Below are 24,697 nucleotides of genomic sequence, written 5' to 3' on the forward strand. Positions count from 1 at the left end.
AATTATCATCAATATCAAATTCAAATTATCACCAAAATAATTCTGTCCTTTTCCATTGTTATCCATATTTTAAAATCATTTTAAACAATATTTCAATTCAAATTATGTACTTAGTCATTCAGCCAAAACTTTTTTTTTATATTCTAAACAGCCAAAACTGGAGGGACTTGTTACATAATGGTGAAATCCAATGTATAGGCTTTTTGCTATCTTGGCAAGGAGTTGAGATAGGGGAATAAAACTCTCAGAATTGTATCTAGAAAATAAATGTTCTCCTGGAAGTACCAATCTCAACTCTTTCCCCTAAAAAGGGCATTAGCCTTTGATGATGGCTAGAAAAGCTGACCTGCCTACCCTAACATACCATAGAAAGAGAGGAGATGGCATCCTTGCATTTAAGATAATGACCAACAACACCATTAAGTCTGTTTTCAATCACAATGAATACACCAGAACATGAGTAATCCCATAAAACTGCATCAAAAATTTTGCAGAAAGCATGAGAGGTTTGACTTCTTCACTAATAATGTTGTTTGAATCTGGAATTCACACAGCACATCTACTGTGTCAGCCATATCAGTTGATAGCTACAAGAATAGTATTGACCATGATTTGAGCAGCAGGTCATTGAAGACACAGTGGGACAAACCACTGTCACCAAGCAGGGTCTAGGAGTTACAAACTCCCCCTTTTAGCCCTTAAACATACCCAGCTGGTGATACATCTAATGATACCCAACAATAAAGCCAAACTTTCTTGTATATATGTACATAGTGATGATCCACTCATGAACTGTGATATGAATATCAAATCAACATTACCTGGCAACATCTACTGGTTTTTCAAACTTAGTTGCTAGAAGTTGCAACCTAAGATAATTTAAGGTATGACCTATTATAGTCTTTGGGTTTTAAAAGCAAAACCCCTCAAAAAAATCATCTTCTACACAGGAGGCACAAGCAAGCTAAAGTGTTTTAAGCCTCATACCTTTACTTACTCTCAATTTATAAGGATTTGAAAATATGTAAGACTATTGTCTTACATACGATCTTACGATGGAGTGGAAACTACACTGGGAGGCCAGTGGATCTACTCAACAGAACTAGACAACGCACTTCCACCTCCATCACTCAACCGGCGAATCTACAGGATGTTCACCCAACCTTATTCGCCGGCCAGTGCAATTTAAGGTAATTTAAGGTAATTGTGAAATTGTCAGAAGAGTAGCTATGAAATTTGGGGTCAAAGTTCTTATTACCTGAACAATTGTTTTGGGTCATGAAACTATTGTTAATAGATGCATTTTGACTTTTGGAACATCTTTTTGCTCTTGAAAAACTACTGCAAACTCACCATTATGGAGTTATTATATATTTGCACATTAGAAGGGTGGGGTAAAGCATAGCATATATTATATACAGCAATGGTTAGTTTACATATTTAATATATGATATGCTTTACCCCCACCCCCCTAATTTGCAAATCTATAGCCAAAATTTGTTTCTAAAGTATTACATAGCCTATTTGCAATTTCAGATATCTAATCAATGGAAACAGAAATGATTGCAATTCTATATGTGTAAATACAAGAATATTTGGGCAGGAATAACTCCATGATGGTGAGTTTGTGGTAGTTTTGCGAGAAAAAAAAGATGTTCTAAAAGTAAAAATGTATCTATTAACAATAGTTTCATGACCCTAAACAATTGTTCAGGTAATAGAAACATTGACCAAATTCAGAAAATGGAAAAAAAATAAGAAATATATTGTTATCCCCTATTTATTTTATATTAAGATGCTCTTTTTAAAAGAGCTGAACTCCATATTGTAACCAAATTAAGCATAGGATAAGTACGCAAATGCCAAACCAACAGAGTTTTATGTAAAGCCTAGAGATACATCAATTCACATAAAAATGAGGGACACAGTCAATAGGGGTGCATAGCTATTATAAATTATCATCAAAACCAACATTGATTATAAGCTAAGCTCATTTTTTGACAAGGCTCCGCTAATTAAACAAACTACCCAGAAATTATTGATAAAAATGCGTCCTCGTAGTCCTAAGCTTAATCCATTTTCAAAACAAAGCATTTTAGCAGAACTTCAACATGGTTTAAAACGCAAAGTAAAAGGTTTGAGCAAAAATTGTTACCAGACCATTAGGCTGTCACGCGGTCCTAATTTAAATTTAATCTCTTCAATATTTATAATTCACCCTGATTAGCTTAAGTTATCAAATGAAAAAAAGTGGCTTTGAAAGTAGGCCTAGATCAAATTCTTCTTCTTACATATTGTAAATAGAAATTCTCTAGTTGAAATGTCAATATCTCCAAACGTTATTTAAGTATTTCAATTTACGATTTAGATTACAGCAGCAACCAGCGTATAAACAAACAAAATATCTGTTGGAGGGAAATAGTAGATTACTGTTGAGTAGTCTGTTTGAACTATTAGGCACTTTTTGTCTTAATATAAATGGTAGGTTTTTGTCTTTGTTTGATAAATCTAGGCTACACAATACTTCTGTCATAGGCTAATTTTAATTTAGGCCTAGGCTAGTTTAGAATCATTAGGCTTACTCCTTATGTCTACTGCTCATGGAGCCTAATCTAGTGCATAATCAATGACACTCAGGTTTGCTATTCATTTAAAAGAAGTGAGAATTTACTAGAAAATAAATGTTTTAGTCTACATTGCTTGGCTAGAACCAAGGTGAACAAACCACTCACTGCAAATATACCAGCCTAGGCTACTACTAACTACTTACCACAACACCACTCTGCCTGAGGCCAAAGTAGCTATACATGCTATGGTAAAATTGATGCAAACAGTATCACTGGTTTTCATATAAAGTGAATATACCACTCAATGCCTTTTTTAATGCTGTTTACAAATATAATAATTGTTTCTACTGCAAATTCAGATTTAAGCACTTTTTGACCTTTTAAAAATGACCTATATATGGGGTCATTATGTGTTTGTGCTGTTGCACTGGTGATTTCTCATTAAAATTCAATGTGCACAAACACATAAAAAAAAATATACAGCAATGGTTAGTTTACACATTTAATATATGCTATGCTTTACCCCCATCCCCCTGATGTGCAATTATATAGCCCAAATTTGTTTCAAAACTATTACAGATTTGTAATGACCCTATATATAGGTCATTTTTAAGAGGTCACAAAGTGCTTAAATCTGAATTTGTGGTAGAAGCAATTATTATATTTGTAAAGAGCATTAAAAAAGGCATCAAGTGCTATATTCACTTTATATGAAAGCCAGTAATACTGTTTGCACCAATTTTACCCATGCTCCTCCTCCATGCCAATTTATTTAAAGCCTCCATCTTTACAACCTCCCAGCAAGTTTAAATTTCTCTTAAATCTTATTTTACAACATCCTCCTACCCCACCTACTGGCTTCCTGCTTTCTTTTTAGCCCTAGTTCTACATGGTGCTACTTTTAAAATCTTCACTACTCCTACCATCTTTACTAATATTACTGCCAAGGTAAGTGATACTGTCCAATTGATCAATCATTTTGTTACCCAGTAAATATACTAGGCCTAATTGCTCCCATCACATAAACAACAAATCATGTTAAGATGGTAGAATTTTAAATGAACATTTTGGCCCTATGTCCAAGGACTGTCCTTAGGACAAGACAAACCAAAATATAAAAGACAAAATGTAAAATACAAACTTGAAAACAAAAAAAAATAAAAAACTTAAACAGCCATAGCATCATAACTTCAATGAAGTTCAACTATGACTCTCTAGAGTCCTGGTTGAACTTTGGCAGTATAGTCTTTCTTGCAATTTGCTTCCACTATAATTCCCACTGCTGTCCATAACAGACTGGTATATAGAAAAAATTTTATTTAGGCTTGTCTACTAATTATATTTTCAATAGTGCAGCTCTTGTCTTCATGGTGCTTGTTTAGCATTTGCTGTTAAATTGATAAGAAGTACAGAGTTGTACTATTTAAAATATATATGCAGTTTTGGCTATAAATTTGTCTATTAAGGATTGAGAGGAGGGCTATTAATTGCAATGGAAGTTATTAGTATTTTTCAAAAGAAGATAAAAATGTATATTAGTTGGTGTTTTCGCCTTGATTGTAGCTAAATAATAAAAATTTAGGTAAATTTCTAGTTGATTGACTTCTTACTATCTCAGAAAGGGGTTAGGTTAGGAAAATGAAACTTTCAGGGATGGGTCTACTGGCTAAAGTATGTCCCAGGAAGGTTTTTTAGAGTACCCACCTCCACTCCTTCTCCCTCTAGAGAGCCCTGAAATTTGCCTACATGAGAGGTACCTATTGAAATTTTAATATAATTTAATTTTAATATGATATAAATTAACTTTAAAATACCTATTGAAATTTTGACAAAACAACATTTTACCTTAATTTTCAGTTACCAGTTGCTTTTTCTCTGCCTTTAGTTCTGAAAATGCAATTCCTGTTATTTGAGCAGAATTCTGAGCCATATCAATATTTTCTTTTCAAAATTTAGGAAATGTATTTGCATATCTTTAAAACCTTATAAATTGGGATTGAGTAAAGTTGTGAAGCTGAAAACAGTTTTGTTGTACTTCATTCAAGCAGAAAATCTATTTTACAAGATTTCATTTTTATAAAACACATATTTTTGAAGGTCATTAAAGGTCAAGGCCCTCTAGAGGGAGAAGGAGTGGAGATGGGTACTTCAAAATACCTTCCCAGGACATACTTTAGCCTGTAGACCCATCCCTGAAAGTTTCATTTTCCTAACCTAACCACTTTCTGAGATAGTAAGAAGTCAATCAACTAGAATTTTACCTAAATTTTTAATACCTACTAAATATTCCTTACTTTTTAGATTAAGGTAAGTTGTCCAGTAGTTAGACTGCTACTCACCACTTCAATAGCTAAATCACAATAAAATTTCTGTTAGCCCATTGGGATTGTTTGTCTTTTTGATTTTTATGTTGATTCCCTGTTTAATTCATCACCTTAACTTGATTACCTTAATCCATTTGAGAGCTTTAAGGTCCCCCAGACCTATAGTTCTCTTGAGTTGATGACTCCTAGTCAAACTTCCGCTGCTTCTTCTCCTGCTCCTTGTCAAGTTGATCTTTGAAAGACTAGATAGAAGGAGTGCTGACAATAAAATCCTTATATTCATTCCACTGGTTAATTATTCTTCTTGAAAAATGCAGTTGACAGATTCTTCATCTGCAGCTTAATTTTGGTAGCTTCTTTGAATGTCCTCTTGTGAGATGATGGCTGATACTGTGGTTGCCCTTGAAGATGGTAGAGTTTCCCTTTAGGAGTTTATAAGTCAGTTTCTTGTCACTATGCATGTGTCTATAGACAAGGGTAGGTAGCTTAAGCTGCTTGAGATGTTCCTTGTATGAAGCTGATTTAAGGCTTTTCATACACTTTGTTGCTTGCCTTTGGACATTTTGATATTTTTTAATAACTAACAAATGATTTTTTATACTGCTATTTTGTTATTGTTGTTCTTTGCCAGTTCTTAGTTTCTGCATTGTATATTTTGTGATTTTTTGTTTGTCATGTTTTTACTTATTAGCTTTAAATTTGGGGCTTGTAATAGTAATTTTTTATAAAAAAAAATGTCTACCACCTAGAAAGTGATCATTTCTCCAATAGGTTTGTCTAAATTTATTAAAAAGTAGGCTGTTTGATTAGCTTGAAGATTTGATAAATTTGGAGAATTTTAAGTTACTGAACTGCAAATAAGGTGAACATACATCACAATGCCTTTTTTATGCTCTTTCCTAAAGTAATGTTGTTTTACTTGGAAATTTAATTTTAGACCTTGATAAACCCTCAAAGATGACACATTTTCTCTTTTTTTTTGCTATAAAATAATGATTAAAAACTTACTATTTGATTATAAATCCATTTTGCTAAAATTATATAATCCACATGCATTGATTCATCATGATCCAATTGAATAAACAATTTATAAATCTGTAAAGATTTGACCCTTATCATGGTAAACATAGCCCACACCTTTTTGACTAACTGGCTGTCCACACTTAGTATATGCTGAGACAAGGCATATACAGCATACAGCAGAGTACACAAAACGTAATATTAGACATTGTTGGTAGGATTTGAACCTACATTGGGAAACCCCATTTTATTTCACTTGCAATATACAATAGCCTACATTGATGATATGATGCATTGTCTCAGCATATTTGAAGTGAAGAACAATAGTTAGCCTAGAGGTGTAGACTATGTTTACCTTGATTGGGTTTGTGACCTAGGAAGCTGTCTTGAGCTAAAAATAGAGGTTAGAGGTTTGGGCTTATGTGCCTCTATAGGAGTCAACATAAACAAGTAAGGTACATAAGTTCAATAAAAGATATGTTTATTAAAGTGATGTACAGGTTACACTAGGCTCCATTGATAAAAGGCAAATCAAATATAATACTCATCAAGCATGTAAAACAGTACAACTAATAATTTTAATCCTTCATTGCCCATTTCTTGTTATATATTAAAAAAAAAACCTGACTGCTGACCCAAATAAAATTTTGTTTTGATGTCTTTGAGACAGGAAGCTTTTCCAAAATGGAAAGGAAAAATGCTTCAACGTTTTCTGGAAAGGAATGCTTGCTTGTTTTTTATAGAAATTTCCATGAACTTTGTATCAATTTTGAGCTTGACTTCTCAGAAAATTATTGACTTTTGGTTTCCCACATAACATTGGCAACTTTATATACACTGGTAGTCAGCAGTGGATCCTAATCATGGATCCCATGGCAGAATTAAAAGATATATTAATTTTGAAATATATGGAATCAATCATTTTTGATAAATAGTCTACCTATTGAATATATAACTTGGAAAAAAGTTGATTTATAATTGTTTGGTTTCTTATTAACCACTTTTCTTAGGTCATTTCTTTTTCCAAAAATAAGGTAGAAGATGTCCCCTTAGGATCCATTAAAGGGCTTTAAAATTGATCTGTGAGTTTATTTAGAAAAAGTATTAAAATACATCAAGTGGTGTGCTCACCTTGTTGCTACCTTGGTTATTAAATCTATCATACATTTGCTGGATTTTAAAGTTAGAACTAAGTATTTAGATTATAGATAGACCCTGCCATGGATACATTCAATTTAAATAGTTGTCATGTGGAAGAATAATTGTATTACAAAGGGCATGAATGTAAGGGCTACTTGTCATTAAGTTTAAACATAAAAAAAAATATATATATATATTTCCTTGGGTAGTGGTCTGCCAATTGTAACTAGCCAAGTCTAACCATGAACCAATCCCAATTCTCTAAAACTATCTGAAGGGATAGAATGTTCTCCCATAACCACTTGAACTGTTTAACCACATTACATACAGTATTACCTCTTTACTAGCTCATTGTTGTTTGCTACATAGTGCAACCAGTAGCATAGTGGGCTCTGTGCATGCTATGTAAAGATTCTATGTCCCAAATGCAATATATCTTGGGACAAATAAACACTACATGATATCCAAAAGTTGGAACCTTCTATCCATGGTTCCAAAAATTATTTGTCCATGATTTGTTGTGTATTTTGAATTTTCTGTGTTGTTGTTTGTGCTGCAAAGTTGCCAATATAATTTTCTTTTGGGCAAATTTGAAAATTCAGCCATAACTTTGGTATCCTAGTGTTGATTCACTGATCATGCAAGCAGAAGAGGGTTGGTCACCTGCTGCAAGTGCCAGTGTACCTGCCAGGAGTAAAATCCCTTTAATTATAAGGATGAGATGAGCAGGGATCAATGCTTCCCTTGCTGAGTTTACTCTGAGGGTAACAACCTGCTTTATTGCAGTGAAAACTAAAAAAATATTTACATTACCCATCTTGTCTGTAGTTTAAAATGCTGCCCTAAACAAACAACAAGAGAATCTGGCTAGGTCCTAAAAAGAACAAGGATGAATGTGGTTGCCATCAGAATCAACTTGATGAACAGTCTTTGGTCTTATCATGTGATGGTTGTGACAAATGGTTATGCATAGAGTGTATTAGGATATCAAAGTCAGAATATGCATTGTTCTGAAAAGTGACTGATAGTCTTACATGTGAATGGTTTTGCCTGGTTTGTAAGGCTAGTGGAAATACCATCCAAAAGCTAATTGAGACAAATGTCTCAAATGTTCTGGCTGCCTTGCTTAATCAGTTCCAAGAAGATCTCAAGCAAGAGCTAGTGAACATGAATAACAGAATTTCAAATTTAGAAAGTGATGTTGCAGGCAAATGTTCCCTAGCTGAAACTAAAAATTTTCGGCTAGGATCCAATTATCTGGAAACTAAAAAAAAGGCATAGTTACAAGTAAGCTGAGCCAGTCTCATAATGACAGTAGTAAGAATTTTGAAATTTATGTTAGAAAAACTATGAGGGCAGAGAAAGACAGAAACATCAGCTTAGCATTGTGGCATATGGAATACCAGAATTGTGTGAAGAGGGTGCTGACATCCAAATGTTTATTCAGGACCATCTTGCCCTATCATACACAGGGCTGCCAATTTTTTTTTAAGGGCTGTGTCATATTTTTTCCGAAAATGTGCTTTTTGTGTCATCTCAGATTCCACAATGTGTCACAAAATGTGTCATTTTTTTGCTACAAGTGGTATCATATTTAATTGTCAAATCTTTATTTAGAGTTTTGAAAATATAATCTTTTCCAAATCAGTTCAAAAAGGAGTAAACTTAACCTTAAACTATTATCTTGGGATCAAGACGTTTTTATGACATTATGAAAGTAATAGGAACATTCAATTAGATTAATGTTAAACACTATGAATTTGTGTCTGAGCAGCCAACAAGGCGAGTTTACATTCATAAAAGTCTTAGGGACAATCAATTCCGACAGTAAATTAAAGACTTTTCGCATGACGTCGTAATCGGCTAAGCTTTAGTTGACACCTTCGAAAATGGAAAAATACAAGACCACTGTAGGTGCGTTAGAGCTTTATAGTTTGCAAGCATAAAACTTGTCCAAGACCTGGATTCAATCGAGAAGAAATTCATAAAAATGAAGTATAATGCCTGAACATGCTTCTTTTTTTAACATGCTTTGTGCCTACTTTTCTTCTCTTGTACAGTATGTCACTTTGACTCGGCAATCAGAACTTAGTTCCCAGAAAAAACAGTTCCAACTATCTGTCTATCAGCTTGTCTGTGGTTCATTGTGCCGTCATTGAAGATTAGCTTGAACCAACAATACTACTAAGCTGTCTTCCTGTCTTAATGGTTACAATCGTACTTCTAATGGACCTAGAGGCCAGGGAAAAATGTAAGCCAAAATCAATTGCATATTTGTACTACAAATTACAGATTAATATCAGATATATAAGCACAGAACAACTTGGTAACCTCTCACACTCAAACCCCTCTCCCCAGAACTTCAAGTATATTTGACCCTGGCTATATCTAGGGCTCATTGGTCTCTTCTTCTTTCTCCTTGTACCAGGCCATAAAATTCTTCCACATATCGGAAGGAATTTCCTAGTTGTGCATGGTTCCTGAGGTATGAGAGACCAGCTGGTTTGCATGCATCAGGAAGTCTATCTTGTCGAGAAGTAGACTGTTCCTGAGTTTTGTTTTTATATTTGATAGAAGTGAAAATTGACATTCTGCAGCTGCACTGGAATGCGAAAGAGCAAACAGATTTAGCATGAAAAGGGACAGCTCTTTGAACTGTGGCTTGCCTTGAGCATCTTTTGTATTCAATAACGTCTTCCAAAATTTCGAAGGACACATTTCAGTTCCCATGCTTCTGATAATCTCATCCCTGTGCTCACTCATCAACATCCACTGAGTCTCTATTACATTCCTTGACCTTTCCACTTCACCTTCATGTTTCCCAAGTAAGCTGCTGAACCATCCAGTCAGTCTCACTAGAGTGTCAACTTTTCTGCTCAAAGCAGTCACTGGGTCTAAACAAGCCAGAGCTTTTAAAGTGGGGTCAGAATGATCAATTAATTTCCTCATTTGTTTGATAACTTCTACTAGGAAGTTCAGGCAAATCAACCTAAACTGTTTGAGATCATTCGAGTGTATCACATCCTTGTATTTCAGCACGTGTATTTTGGTATTTGGACCAAAAGAAATCTCGAAGATTTCCTTAAACCAGCCTGAGATCATGGGTATGACAAAAGCATCATCATTTTCTAAGATGTCAGTTTTGACAAAAGACTTCATGATAGACTTCATAGTTGCCCTTGAGCTGGAAAGGAGTTTTTGAATGCGAGTGTCACTACTCTGGAACTCCAAATTCCAGAAGTTGATCTTGCTGACCTTTTTCATCATTTTTAAGTGAAACAAGGTAAGGTTAGAATGAAGTAATCTTGTTTGAAAATATAATTATGTTCAGTTACAAATTTTGAAGCTATGTTTATTTACTCAATATATAAGCCATTCAACTAGCTTCAATCTATTATTTCTGTCATATTTGTTGGTGCATTTTTAATCCAGATGGATTATTCTGAAGGAAAGACTTCTCTGGAAATTTGTAATCTTGTCCGAGTTGGGATACCCCTCCTGTACTCTTAAAAATATGAGTTGCTGCTTATGCATACAGCTTTGGTAAACTGCACACTGTTTACTTTTTACTATTAAGTACGTACCAGTTTGCTACATCACATTCTCAATCAAGCAGCCAATTAAGTTCAGATATTCAATGTGCATTTTGCTTTGAAATTTCCACCTATGGCTGGTTTCTTCACATGGTTTAAATTTTAAATATGGTTATGGCATCTGTCTTGTATCCGCACTTTTTGTGCACTACTGCCACCATTAGGCAGTGCTATTCCCCTCCGTTAATTTGTAGCTTTTCTGGGGGTAGAAAACTAAAATTTTACTTTTCTTTTATTACCATTTAAAAAACAAGACTTTGATGACAAAATTGTGTCATATTTTTTTTGAAAAATGTGTCATTTTCGTTGATTGTGTCATTTCTTATCGAAAAATATGTCATTTGCGTCAATTATGTCATCGTTTCGACCAAATGTGTCATTGTGTCATGCAACATCAAATTGTGTCATTTTGACACAAAATGTGTCAATTTGGAAGCCTAGATCATACAACCTACCATCTGTCACTGTTCTGAAGCCACAGCAACATGGAAACAATTCTCTAAAACCAGGTGACTACTTTAGGCCTGTTCTTTTCCTCATAGACAGTTACAGGGTTAAAAAGGAGATTGTGACTAAATCAAAGCTGGAAGGGGATGTGCAGTTTCACTTTGATCACACAAAGGCAGAAAGAGAAAACAGACTCAATTGTCAAGGAACAGGGTAATAATGGAGCATTGACTTCGATTCTAGTAGTGTTTGTGTTGATGATGATAATAGTGATGCTTTCCATTTGTGTTTTAGCTCTAGCTCAACAAACATAATAACAACCCAGTCAGTGGAAAGTAAATGTTGAAACTGTTTTACATGAACAGTAATACATTGACAAATAACCTTCTGGAACTGAAACTGGTAGACACCACTGAAGATTATGATGTGCTGTGTATTTATGAACTGGCCCCTAAGAACTCCAGCAACCCACTGGCAGAAAGCCATATCAGGATACTTAGATATTGCCTGTTCTCAAATCTGTCTATTAGCCCCAGGAGAGGCACCACCATCTACATAAAGGAGAGAATACAGGTTAGAGATTTATCTTTCATTCATGATTATTCCCATGAGTTGAGAGTGTTTTGTCAGTGTTATTAATGAGGGGAAAACCATTACTGATCAGTTGCATATATAGAAGCCCCAGTTCCCAGATGCCCTTGGGATCTTACCAAGCTCTAATTCAGTTGACTGAACATGCATCCAATCATGATAATCAGGACTTAATTCTTCTTAGAGACATGAATCTACCAGATGTAAAATAGGTTAAGGGCTTGGGTTATCAACAAAGGTCCATCGTGGGTTATCAACAAACAACCCAGGATTGTTTGTGAATACTGATTACCCCCCCCCCCATTGTCTGCATCTGCTATGACTTGCTGCTTAGTCAACAAACAAGCAATTACCTTAATTACCTTAATTTGCACTTTGGAGTGAATTAGTTGTAAGAACTGTGATGCTCCATAGTTGATGATGGAAATAGATCTGGTCATTGTGTTATGGTTAAGTGACAAACCATCAGGACTAGAGAGTGCTGGAGAGATGCAATTTAAGCTCACTTGGTAATGGTGATTACATGGTAGGTGTGGTTCAAGAACCATTCCCCAGCAATTTAGAGTTGGCACCACTATACAACAGCAACTTTGGATTTAGTGTGTGAGAAGGTTGGGTATGCCTGGCTGGATCATCCTCCAATCTGACTCTCTGTTGTCTTCACAGAGTGTTATGCTAGTGAGGGCTGGGACGGTATTCCCACTGGAATCTCCATGGTTTGGCCTCCTATTCCTTGTAGAGCTTCTTTTTAAATTCCTTGGGCAAGGTTGCAGAAATTGTCTCTTAGCTTAGTTGGTTCCAATCATTCACCACTTGCTGGCTGAAAAAATCTAATCAGACCTTAGTATTAACAGTGGTTTTAAATAGCTTTTGGAAAGTCCTTGTGTTTGTCTTTGGTGGTGAGAGAAGGTAAACAGTTTCTGGTCTGCTTGCTGGAGGTAGTTATAGGTGAGCATCATGCCATTATGCCTATGCCAAAAAACAAATGTTGGTAAGTTAGCAGATTGTAATTTACTGCAGTAGGACTGACTGTGTAAACTGTTGATGCATTTGGTGGCCTTCCTTTGGACATATTCAATGAGCTGGATGTCACTCTTGTAGAAAAGACCAGCAAGACATGTTCCAAAATCCAGAATTTGCCTGACCACAACTTTGTATAGTTTCAGAAAAACTATGGAGGATTGACTGCTGATGGTTCTTTTCAGGAGTCCCAAGTTTGTGTTTGCTCTCGAAATTGCTTGGATGTTGTGTTCATGGAATTTTAAACTGTCATCTAACAGAACTCCGATGTCTCTACCACTACAAGAAGTAGGAAGCAAGACTCTCAATGATGTTTTGCTGTTGTACAAACGTGAACATTGTGACTGTACTAAACAAACTTACACCAACTACAGCAAAACCAGGGAGGTAATGCATGCAGTAGGATGGGACCAAGTAAGTGTCAAGAGAGACATTGAGCTAGTCTGGCAAAATTTTAAGAACACTCTGCTTTAGACTGAGCAAACATATGCTTCAAGTTCATTTGTGAAGGCACCAAAAACACTGCCATACCTGAACCAGCCTATTAAAAGGACTGTGAGCTGCAAGAAGAAGGCTTTTTCAAAGTATAATAAATGCACACACCACTGGGACTGTTTTGCAAGAGCAAGGAATAAGCTGAGGCAACTGACTAGGCACTTCATAGCTGACTATGAAAACAACTTGACATTGAACATCAAAGAAAACCCAAAGAGGCTCTGGAAATATGTATCTGTTAAAGATAACAGAGTAGACAAACTATTCCATTCCTGGTCAACATTAAAGGAAAAAAGCAGAAAGATCTGGAGGATATTGCAAATTTGCTGAAAAACACACTTGCATCCAACTTCTTAGTGGACCCCACTTGACCCCAGGATGGTCAAGCACCCAATTTACAAAAGCCAATCACAAATTTATATCACAATGGAGCCAATCACAAATTTATATCACAATGGATGAAATTAAGAAAAGACTGAATAAACTACTACTAATAATAATAATAAGTCACTGCAGCACCAAGCTGCCTCAGGCCAACACAGCTGCGCAAAGTCCTCCTCCAACCCAATCTATTGAAGGTCTCCCTCTTTACACCCTCCCTGGAAGTTCCCATTTCCTTTAAGCCTTTATTTATGGTATCCTCCCATCCCAGATGAGGACGACCTGCTTTCTGTTTAGCTCCAGACCCCAACAAAGCTAAAGGCTCAGGCAGTATACATCCCAAGCTTCTTAAAGAACTTGCAGATATTGTAGCCAAGCTGATCTGTTTGCTATTCAATCTGTCTCTTCAGACTAATAGCCTACCTGCAGATTGGCAGACAGCCATAATTATTATAATACATAATTATTATATGTCAAATATTATACTGGCATGTTGATAAATTGAAAGGGAGTAGTCAATCCAGACTAGTTCCAGTTAAAGATAGCAATAAGGCCACAGTTAGTGATAAGGAAAAAGTTAAAGAAAGATGGGTGGAACATTTTGAGAATGTGCTAAACCGAGATACAGTTGCAGGAAAAGATATAGAGCAAAATGAAAAAGTTTGTGATACCTTGGATGTGAAGGAAGATTTGTTTAGTAAGGAAGAATTAGCGACAGTACTAAAAGGATTAAAAAATCATAAGGCTCCAGGTGCTGATAGTGTAATAATTATTTTATTGAATATGGTGGCTCTGAGGTTAGGAATAAGCTACTGAAGATTATGGATATGATTTTTGAAAAAGGGGAAGTACCTAATGATTGTATCAGCTGTATGTATCAGCTAAAGATCAGAGTAGACAAACTATTATTATCCTGCTCAACCCTGAAGGAAAAAAGCTGAAAGATCTGGAGGACATTGCAAATTTGCTAAACAACACATTTACATCCAACTTCTCAGTGGACCCCACTTGACCCCAGGATGGTCAAGCACCCAATTTACAAAAGCCAATCACAAATTTATATCACAATGGATGAAATTAAGAAAAGACTGAATAAACTACTACTAATAATAATAATAAGTCACTGGAGCACCAAGCTGCCTCAGGCCAACACAGCTGCGCAAAGTCCTCCTCCAACCCAATCTATTGAAGGTCTCCCTCTTTACACCCTCCCTGGAAGTTCCCATTTCCTTTAAACCTTTATTTATGGTATCCTCCCATCCCAGATGAGGACGACCTGCTTTCTGTTTAGCTCCAGACCCCAACAAAGCTAAAGGCTCAGGCAGTATACATCCCAAGCTTCTTAAAGAACTTGCAGATATTGTAGCCAAGCTGATCTGTTTGCTATTCAATCTGTCTCTTCAGACTAATAGCCTACCTGCAGATTGGCAGACAGCCATAATTATTATAATACATAATTATTATATGTCAAATATTATACTGGCATGTTGATAAATTGAAAGGGAGTAGTCAATCCAGACTAGTTCCAGTTAAAGATAGCAATGAAGCCACAGTTAGTGATAAGGAAAAAGTTAAAGAAAGATGGGTGGAACATTTTGAGAATGTGCTAAACCAAGATACAGTTGCAGGAAAAGATATAGAGGAAAATGAAAAAGTTTGTGATACCTTGGATGTGAAGGAAGATTTGTTTAGTAAGGAAGAATTAGCGACAGTACTAAAAGGATTAAAAAATAATAAGGCTCCAGGTGCTGATAGTGTAATAATTATTTTATTGAATATGGTGGCTCTGAGGTTAGGAATAAGCTACTGAAGATTATGGATATGATTTTTGAAAAAGGGGAAGTACCTAATGATTTTAGGAAAAGCTTAATTAAACGACTGTATAAGAAAACTGACAAGGGTGAGTGTCATAATTATCGAGGCATTAGTCTGGTCTCTATAGGTAGCCAATTACTTAGTAATATGATACTTTTTAGACTGAGAAATGCTGTAGACAAAGCTTTAAGGGAAGAACAGTGCAGTTAGAAAAGGTAGAGGATGTGTTGACCAAGTCTTCACTCTTAGGGTAATAATTAATAAGTCCCTTTGTTGTCAAACACCTTTGGTACTCAGTTTTATCGATTATGAGCAAGCCTCTGGTTCTGTTGATAGAAGAGCGTCAGCAAAAGTCTTATCCTTATATGGTATACCAGAAAAATAGATTAAAGTGATTTGTGCTATGTACAAGAATAATGCTGCTGCAGTTAAGGTAAGAATTGAGGTTAGCAACCGGTTTTGTATTTAATCAGGAGTTAAGCAGGGTTGTGTTCTATCACCCTTTATATGGATCATTTTGATGGACTTTGTCTTAAGGAGCACAGGAAAGGCAATTGGAGACCTGATAGTGTAATAATTATTTTATTGAATATGGTGGCTCTGAGGTTAGGAATAAGCTACTGAAGATTATGGATATGATTTTTGAAAAAGGGGAAGTACCTAATGATTGTATCAGCTGTATGTATCAGCTAAAGATCAGAGTAGACAAACTATTATTATCCTGCTCAACCCTGAAGGAAAAAAGCTGAAAGATCTGGAGGACATTGCAAATTTGCTAAACAACACATTTACATCCAACTTCTCAGTGGACCCCACTTGACCCCAGGATGGTCAAGCACCCAATTTACAAAAGCCAATCACAAATTTATATCACAATGGATGAAATTAAGAAAAGACTGAATAAACTACTACTAATAATAATAATAAGTCACTGCAGCACCAAGCTGCCTCAGGCCAACACAGCTGCGCAAAGTCCTCCTCCAACCCAATCTATTGAAGGTCTCCCTCTTTACACCCTCCCAGGAAGTTCCCATTTCCTTTAAACCTTTATTTATGGTATCCTCCCATCCCAGATGAGGACGACCTGCTTTCTGTTTAGCTCCAGACCCCAACAAAGCTAAAGGCTCAGGCAGTATACATCCCAAGCTTCTTAAAGAACTTGCAGATATTGTAGCCAAGCTGATCTGTTTGCTATTCAATCTGTCTCTTCAGACTAATAGCCTACCTGCAGATTGGCAGACAGCCATAATTATTATAATACATAATTATTATATGTCAAATATTATACTGGCATGTTGATAAATTGAAAGGGAGTAGTCAATCCAGACTAGTTCCAGTTAAAGATAGCAATGAAGCCACAGTTAGTGATAAGGAAAAAGTTAAAGAAAGATGGGTGGAACATTTTGAGAATGTGCTAAACCAAGATACAGTTGCAGGAAAAGATATAGAGCAAAATGAAAAAGTTTGTGATACCTTGGATGTGAAGGAAGATTTGTTTAGTAAGGAAGAATTAGCGACAGTACTAAAAGGATTAAAAAATAATAAGGCTCCAGGTGCTGATAGTGTAATAATTATTTTATTGAATATGGTGGCTCTGAGGTTAGGAATAAGCTACTGAAGATTATGGATATGATTTTTGAAAAAGGGGAAGTACCTAATGATTTTAGGAAAAGCTTAATTAAACGACTGTATAAGAAAACTGACAAGGGTGAGTGTAATAATTATCGAGGCATTAGTCTGGTCTCTATAGGTAGCCAATTACTTAGTAATATGATACTTTTTAGACTGAGAAATGCTGTAAACAAAGCTTTAAGGGAAGAACAGTGCAGTTAGAAAAGGTAGAGGATGTGTTGACCAAGTCTTCACTCTTAGGGTAATAATTAATAAGTCCCTTTGTTGTCAAACACCTTTGGTACTCAGTTTTATCGATTATGAGCAAGCCTCTGGTTCTGTTGATAGAAGAGCGTCAGCAAAAGTCTTATCCTTATATGGTATACCAGAAAAATAGATTAAAGTGATTTGTGCTATGTACAAGAATAATGCTGCTGCAGTTAAGGTAAGAATTGAGGTTAGCAACCGGTTTTGTATTTAATCAGGAGTTAAGCAGGGTTGTGTTCTATCACCCTTTATATGGATCATTTTGATGGACTTTGTCTTAAGGAGCACAGGAAAGGCAATTGGAGACCACAGAATCAAATGGGGAGGAAAAAAATGCTCCTGCACTTACATTATGCTGATGATTTAAGCATATTAGATGAAAGTTTGAGCAAAATGAATGAATTTTTAGAGGTTTTACAAGTTGAGGGTGCTAGAATAGGCTTGAAAATTAATGTGAAGAAGACTAAGTCACTAAGGCTAGGAATAAGTGAAGATGAAAAGGTGACGTTGGGTAATGAAAAGATTGATCAGGTTGGCAGCTTCACTTACCTTGGTAGTATTATTAGTAAAGATGGTCGGAGCAGCAAAGATGTTAAAAGTAGAATAGCTAAGGCTCAGAGTGTTTTTTTCACAGTTAAAAAAAGTTTGGAAGAATAGAAAGACAAGTGTGCAAACCAAGATTAGAATATTGGAAGCCACAGTGATGACAGTGGTCAAATATGGCTCTGAAGCATGGGTGCTCCGAAAAGCAGACGAAAATTTACTAGATGTTTTCCAGAGAGATTGTCTATGGATTGTTCTGGGTACCTGACTGACTGACCATATTTCAAACAGTATTTCGCCTTAGAGGGCTATAATGAAAGATAGGTTAAGATGGCTAGGCCGCATTCTGCCGATGAAGGATGACAGATTGCCGAAGATTGTCCATAAACAACAAAGAGAGATAAAACTCCACAAAAAAAGCTTATCATCAATGATTACCCCAAGGTCATGCTCTTCTTCAGCGATAATTATGGCAGGGATTTTTTGGAATGAGATGCAGAACTTTGCATTTGAATGGGTTGAACTTGAGCATCCAGGTTTTTGCCCACAGCCAGGGGTTGTTGAGATCTTGCAGAGAAGAGCAATTTTCTTTTGAGGCTGCCAGATCAAAGAGTTTGGAGTCGTCTGCATACAGTTCTAAGCCATTCTTGACCACCTCAGGAGCATCATTTACATAGAGGTTAAACTATGTTGGGGCTAGTTTGGTCCCTTGGGGGAAATCACTCTTAGTGTGAACTGGTGTGGAGTAGATTAGGTCATCTCTTTCACCATATAAAGCAACAATCTGGATTCTATTGCATAAGAAGCTGTGGATTCATTGGGCAACATCATTGTCTATCTGATATACTGACAGCTAGTGATAGTAAGGACCATATCCTTTTTCAAATCAGAAAGTATTTTAATGTCATTTTTTGTTATATCATTTTCAATTTTTCTCATGTTTTTTTTTAGTTTTGTTTTATTAGTAGTAGTATTAGTAGCATAATTATTCCAATATTCAAGAAAGGATCCAGAACCCAGTGTGAGAACTGTCAACCCATTAGCCTGACCTTGGTTGTAGCTAAACTTATTGAAGAGTTAGTCAATGATGCAATCATAGTGCATATGACCAAGAAAGGCCTTCTTTTTGGTGGTCAGCATGGCTTCAGGAAAGGCATTTCTATCGAAACAAATCTAATGCTGGCTTATGAATCTATAACTGGTCTCCTGGAGCTGGGTTTTCCAGTTGACATGTTCCTACTGGATTGCAGCATTTGATAGAATGTCTCATTGCTACCTCATGATCAAGCTGTCAGTATATCAGATAGACAATGATGTTGCCCAATGGATCCACAGCTTCTTATCTAATAGAATCCAGATTGTTGCTTTATATGGTGAAAGAGATGACCTAATCTACTCCACACCAGTTCACATTAAGAGTGATTTCCCCCAAGGGACCAAACTAGCCCCAACACAGTTTAAACTCTATGTAAATGATGCTCCTGAGGTGGTCAAGAATGGCTTGGAACTGTATGCAGACGACTCCAAACTCTTTAGTCCGGCAGCCTCAAAAGAAAATTGCTCTTCTCTGCAAGATCTCAACAACCTCTGGCTGTGGGCAAAAACCTGGATGCTCAAGTTCAACCCATGCAAATGCAAAGCTCTGCATCTCATTCCAAACAATCCCTGTCATAGTTATCACATGATTGACTCTGCAGGTGCCAATATGCCTCTTCAGAGTGCTGAGGAAGAGCATGACCTTGGGGTAATCATTGATGATAAGCTTAAATTTCATAATCATTGTTGGAACCAATCAGCTAAAGCAAACAAGGTCCTAGGTTTGATCAAGCATTCAGTGGCAATTTGCCAACTAAGTGGTATCAATATGCTTCACACAACCCGTGTTTGTTCCCATCTTGAGTTTGGCATTTCAGTTGTCAACCCACATTTAAGTGTGACATGGAGATGGTTGTGAAGGTTCAGCATAGAACAACCAAGCTCCCTTTTATCAAACAAAAAATCTACATGAGAAGTTCAACTTCTCCACCAATTGTGTTGTTCCACTGTGAAATTCCCTCAGTAAATCTGCCATGTTGGCCAGATCAGTTGACAAATTCAAGATTGGTGTTGACTGTGATTTGAGTGGCTAGTCATTGAAGATGTAGTGGGGTGAACCAGTATCATCCAGCAGGGTCTATTAGTTTCCACCTACCCTTTTTAGCCCTCAAACGCGCCAAGCTGGTGATACATTTAGTGACACTCAATAATGAAACCAAACTGTCGTGTATATATGTAAATAGTGATGATCCACTCATGAACTGTAACTTGAATATCAAATCAACGTTGCCTGGTGACATCTACTGACTCTTCAACCTTAGTCAGTAGAAGATGCAATTTAAGGTAATGATTTGGCACTCTAATTACTGGGCCCCAAATGCTATAAAATTCAAGATACAGGGTTTTTGTTTATCTTAGAAAGTAGTAAAGGCAGGTGAATAGAACTTGACTGAATCTACAGTCATGATCATCCCTGGGGAGACATTTGAAGTACTCAAATCCACCAATTCCCTCTCCAGAGGGACTGACCTTTTCCTATCTTTGTTTTATAGGATTACAACCTGGGAAATAGATGCATTGCTCAAATGAGGCACAAGGAAAGTGTTTACCCATAATGATAATATTTGAGGCAGAACAATGAACTTGGATTGGCTTTGATAGGCATTTCAATAATGGTGTATAGTCACAAATATCAAGTTTTATCAGTATCCTTTAAATTTTGAACCCTATAAACTTTAAGTTGATACAAATGTTCTATCCTGAATGGAGCTACCAACCCAGCAAATTAATCAAAAAATTAAAAGATTATTTTTTATGGTCAAAATTCCGGAAAACGGTTTTTTAAATATATTTTATGTTTTGTATATTTATATTTTATGTTTATGTGATATATATTTATATTCGACAGAAAAGGGCTACTGTACAGGTAGCTACTAGTACAAGGAGTACTGCGCCCTGGTCAAAAGTAGAAAAGAATTAAACCCCAGGGTAGGTCTTTCGTTGTTTGGGTGTCTTCAGATCATACAGAGCTGAAGTTGGACAGTGAATGACCAGTTCTTTAAATATTTTTTTGATAAATTCTGTTAATCTGGAGTATATGCCTAGATTTGTGATTTTATCAGCAAAAATCGGCGATACAACTCATCATAATCCCACTTAAAGTGTAGAAAATTGTTTTGGTAATTTTAGTGATTTTTTTTTTAACTTTAAGTGGGCCAGATCAAGTGTTGCCAGTTAACCACGGAAATTTTTCATCTGTGTATTACCTTAATTGCCTTAATTTGCACTTTGGAGCAAATTAGTTGCAAGAACCGTGATGCTCCATAGTTGATAATGGTGATAGATCTGGTTGTTGTGTTAAGGTCAAGCGACAAACCATCAGGGCTAGAGAGTCCTGAAAGATCCAGTTTAAGCCCACTCGGTAACAGCAATTACATGGTAGGCGTGGTTCAAGAATCATTCTCCAGTAATTTAGAATTGGCACCACTGCACAACAGCAACTTCGGATTGAGTGCGAGATGGTTGGGTATGACAAGCGGCATCATCCTCAAAGCTGACAATTTTGTCTTCCAAGAGTGATATGGTAGTGAGGGCTGGGAGGGGTTTTCCCACTGGAAAACCCCTATTGTATTGTATGCTTGTATGGGGTACATCTAGGTCCCAAAGAAAAATTCAAAGTGTTGGTAGCTGAAGACTGCATGCTGGGATAGGCATTTCGTTGTTGGGGTTTTTGAAGATAATGGGCAGGACATTATCTTTGTGACTGTTTGTAAATGCAATTGGGATTAAGGGTAAGCCTAGATTTCTGAGTTTAACAAGCAAAGCTGGCAAGACACTTTATCAGGAACTTAGCTTTTACTAGAATTTTTGATTGCTCTGTAGTGTGTTTTTCAGGTGTTCCATTGGGGCTATAGACAGTGCTGTTTTGGGTAATGAAGAAAAATTTGATTGGGCACCAGTCCACTGTTGAGTGTAGACAGCAAAGAGTATTGGGGCTTGCAGAAAGCCTCTAGATTGATAAAGTAATATTATATCCACAGAAAAGCCTTCATCAATGTCTTTTATGATTTTTCATGAATTTACATCAAGTTTTTATTGGTTGGTCTTTGTGTTGCAAAAGTATACTAAGCAGAGCATTTAAATTAATTGCAGTGTTTCCCGGTATTTTAAAAACCTCTGAATCCTATGCTTGCTACTCCTCTACCCTCTGTACTAACTAAACTTGTTATCTATTCTTCTCATTTCAGGAAACTTTATAGGAATTTATGTTAATATACAAGAAAATGAATGCATATGACAGAATTCGTCTAATGAAATGTACCCCTTGCATCAAAGATTCTTTAATGCCAAAATATGTACTGTCTTCAATGCTTGCCGAAGACATAATTGATGAAGAAGATTTCAGAGATGTATTATCGTCAAAGGGTAGAGAAAAGCAAGTTCAGAAACTTATTGAAATTCTTTCCCAGAAAAGTTCTCAGGCATTTCGGTAAGCTTTAGTGGTAGTTTTTTTTTTTACTTTTTGGCTTAAGGTGAAATATAATAATGTCTTAATAATAGTCCAAAGGCTAGGTTTTCTACCCACAGTATGAGTGTTAGTGAAAACTATGACTCTTGCAGTCACTGTGATAGCAACGGCATGATAAAGAGTGATGGGCCTCCCTTGTTGTGAATGGTAAAAGATGTTCAATGGGTGGTTCCAAATTTATGAGGTGTATTATCAGGATTTCTTGTATTATCGTCATCATTGTCTTTATTATAAGTGAAAAGATTTTCAAAAGCAGGTTATGTTAGCTGGTTCCAGAGCCATTCAAAGAGAGGGGGCAGGGCGGCTGCCCGGGCGCCGTGGCTGGGGAGCTGCCCATTTTGATCAAGGTTTCACTTTGATTTGGCCTTTTTTTTGCTTATTTGAGATGGAAGAGAAGGGGGGCATTGCAATTAATTTTACCTGGGCATCACCATCCTTAGGGACATCTCTGGTTAGTTCAAATATTATTATGAGATAATTGCCACTTTATAATTGTGAATTTGGGATCCATCCAGTAAGTTATTGTTTTTTTAAGATGCTCACAACCTTATCAGAGTCATAAAATATCAGATAATAGCTCCATAGCTTTGTTTAGAGTTTTTAGACTGATTTAAAACATAGTACAAATTAGTTTACTATTTTGAAAGGATAGGAAAGTGTATAGAGAGAACAGAAACTGATACCTAATAAAACTTGAAATATTAATTGGCAAACTCTTTAGTATTCAGTAAACTCTTTAGTAACAGATTAAACTGAACTAAAAACTATGTGTTAAAAAAAAAAAAAAATTAGTGCCTTTCTTTAACTTTGTCTACTTACAGGATCCAACCTTAAAAAACAAAACAAAAAAACATGCCTGATTATAAGTAACTGTGTGAAGTAATGCTATGCCTATTATTTTTTTGCAAGAGAGGTAGCTGTGGTCTCAGTATGGATTTTTACCAGTAACATTTATTAGTATAAAAAACGAATCATTCAAATAAAGCATGAAAGATTGATTAATGTATCTTAAAAGATTTACCAGAGACTACAAAAATAAAACAATAACATAAAAGTTGATTTTATTTCCAAATATTCTGGTAAGTTATTTTTTCCTTCTCCCTGGTATAGTTGAACTTATTATGACTGAAAATTGAAAATATGTGCTGGTTATGACTGTTCAAGGATGCCTTTGTTATGACTATATCGTTTTAATGTGAAAGATTCGATTTTTTTTTTTGTATTGCAGAAAAGACATTTTTACTTTTTATTGCATTTGGAGATCTCTTTTTTTTTTGTCTTTGTCATAAGTATAAAAAGGAGCAAACAAAACAAATACAAAATACTAATTAACTTTATAAGAAACAACAGAACATTCTTAGAATTAAATACATTCTAATTTTGTTATATGATTTAAAAGGACAATTATTTTTAAAACTATCTTTCCTTTGATTCATTTCATTCATTAGTATATTTACTCCTCACTTTCATTCTTATGCATACGTTTTTTTCTTTTTAAACTATGTTTCTTTATCTTATGTTGTTTTGTTTTAGATGTAAAGCTTCATAGAATTTTCGTGTTTTTTTTTTTTTTTTATTGTGAGATTTTTTTTTTTTTTTTTTTTTTTTTTTACTCAACAAATCTTTGTGAATGTAATAGAACGAATCTGCTGAAAACTTGAAGAAAAGACGCCTTGAATGCTTTTATATTTGAAGTTTCCTCTACCTAAAAAAACCCACTTCACATCCCCTCATCTTTGAGCTGCTTTCTACTTATGGTTGTGCTTTTTTGGCATCTATTCCTGTTTTTTTTTTGGGAGGGGGGTGTTTTAAATGTCATATGAAATTCTATAGAACGTATTTAGTTTTTATGTCTCTGGTTTAAAAAAAAGAAACGAATAAAAAAACAACCTATCTCAGCTTTGATGTAGTTATGCTTCATATCGTAAGCTAATATTTCGAATAGCATATTTTGGTTTTAGGAAGTTTATAAAAATCCTTGACGAGGATCATGATTGGCTGGCAGAAACAATTAAAAGCATAGAAGTTTCTGATGACGAAGTGGAATCATTCTTTGCTTCACGAGGTAATAATCCTAAAAGGATAACCAGTGATTCTGTTCAGCAACAAGCATATATTGATGAGGCGAGGGGTATTGATGTGCAAGACAGTGTACCAATGAACAGACGACCTGCTGCACAGCAACATGTGGTGGAACGACCTCAGAGTCAGAGCAAAGGTTTGATATTCTGTTTATTCTTTGCTTGTTCATACATCTTGTTCTATTGATCTGTTTACTTATTCTATTGTTCATACATCTGTTATTCTTTTGCTTGTTAA

General features: G+C 35.7%; 3 protein-coding genes across 9 annotated transcripts in view; 2 read left to right on the forward strand and 1 right to left on the reverse strand.

The window, feature by feature from the left end:
- Positions 1 to 2,315, reverse strand: part of LOC136041346 (transcription factor IIIA-like) — a 50,402-nt gene extending 48,087 nt beyond the window's left edge. Inside the window, exon 1 of one of the 7 annotated variants that reach the window (XM_065725985.1) lies at positions 2,292 to 2,315. Coding sequence is in view for 1 of the 7 variants with exons in the window: in XM_065725978.1 (XP_065582050.1) it covers positions 2,029 to 2,094 (66 nt within the window). In the remaining 6 variants the exon portion in view is untranslated. The other 6 variants (XM_065725979.1, XM_065725980.1, XM_065725983.1 and 3 more) reach the window with 6 other exon arrangements.
- A 44-nt stretch (positions 2,316 to 2,359) lies between these two features.
- The window catches only part of LOC136041345 (uncharacterized), a 45,803-nt gene continuing 23,465 nt past the window's right edge, over positions 2,360 to 24,697 (forward strand). The window contains exons 1-3 of the mRNA XM_065725977.1: positions 2,360 to 2,481; positions 22,098 to 22,339; positions 24,340 to 24,596. Coding sequence (XP_065582049.1) covers positions 22,116 to 22,339; positions 24,340 to 24,596 — 481 coding nt within the window. The 5' untranslated portion in view covers positions 2,360 to 2,481; positions 22,098 to 22,115. The remainder of the gene's footprint in view (positions 2,482 to 22,097; positions 22,340 to 24,339; positions 24,597 to 24,697) is intronic.
- LOC136041343 (uncharacterized) lies at positions 19,076 to 19,768 on the forward strand. Its single transcript, XM_065725973.1, has one exon. The coding sequence runs from the start codon at positions 19,076 to 19,078 to the stop codon at positions 19,766 to 19,768; it is 693 nt and encodes a 230-aa protein (XP_065582045.1).

Source organism: Artemia franciscana, unplaced genomic scaffold (genome assembly GCF_032884065.1).
Source record: "Artemia franciscana unplaced genomic scaffold, ASM3288406v1 PGA_scaffold_166, whole genome shotgun sequence".
NCBI classification, from domain to species: domain Eukaryota; kingdom Metazoa; phylum Arthropoda; class Branchiopoda; order Anostraca; family Artemiidae; genus Artemia; species Artemia franciscana.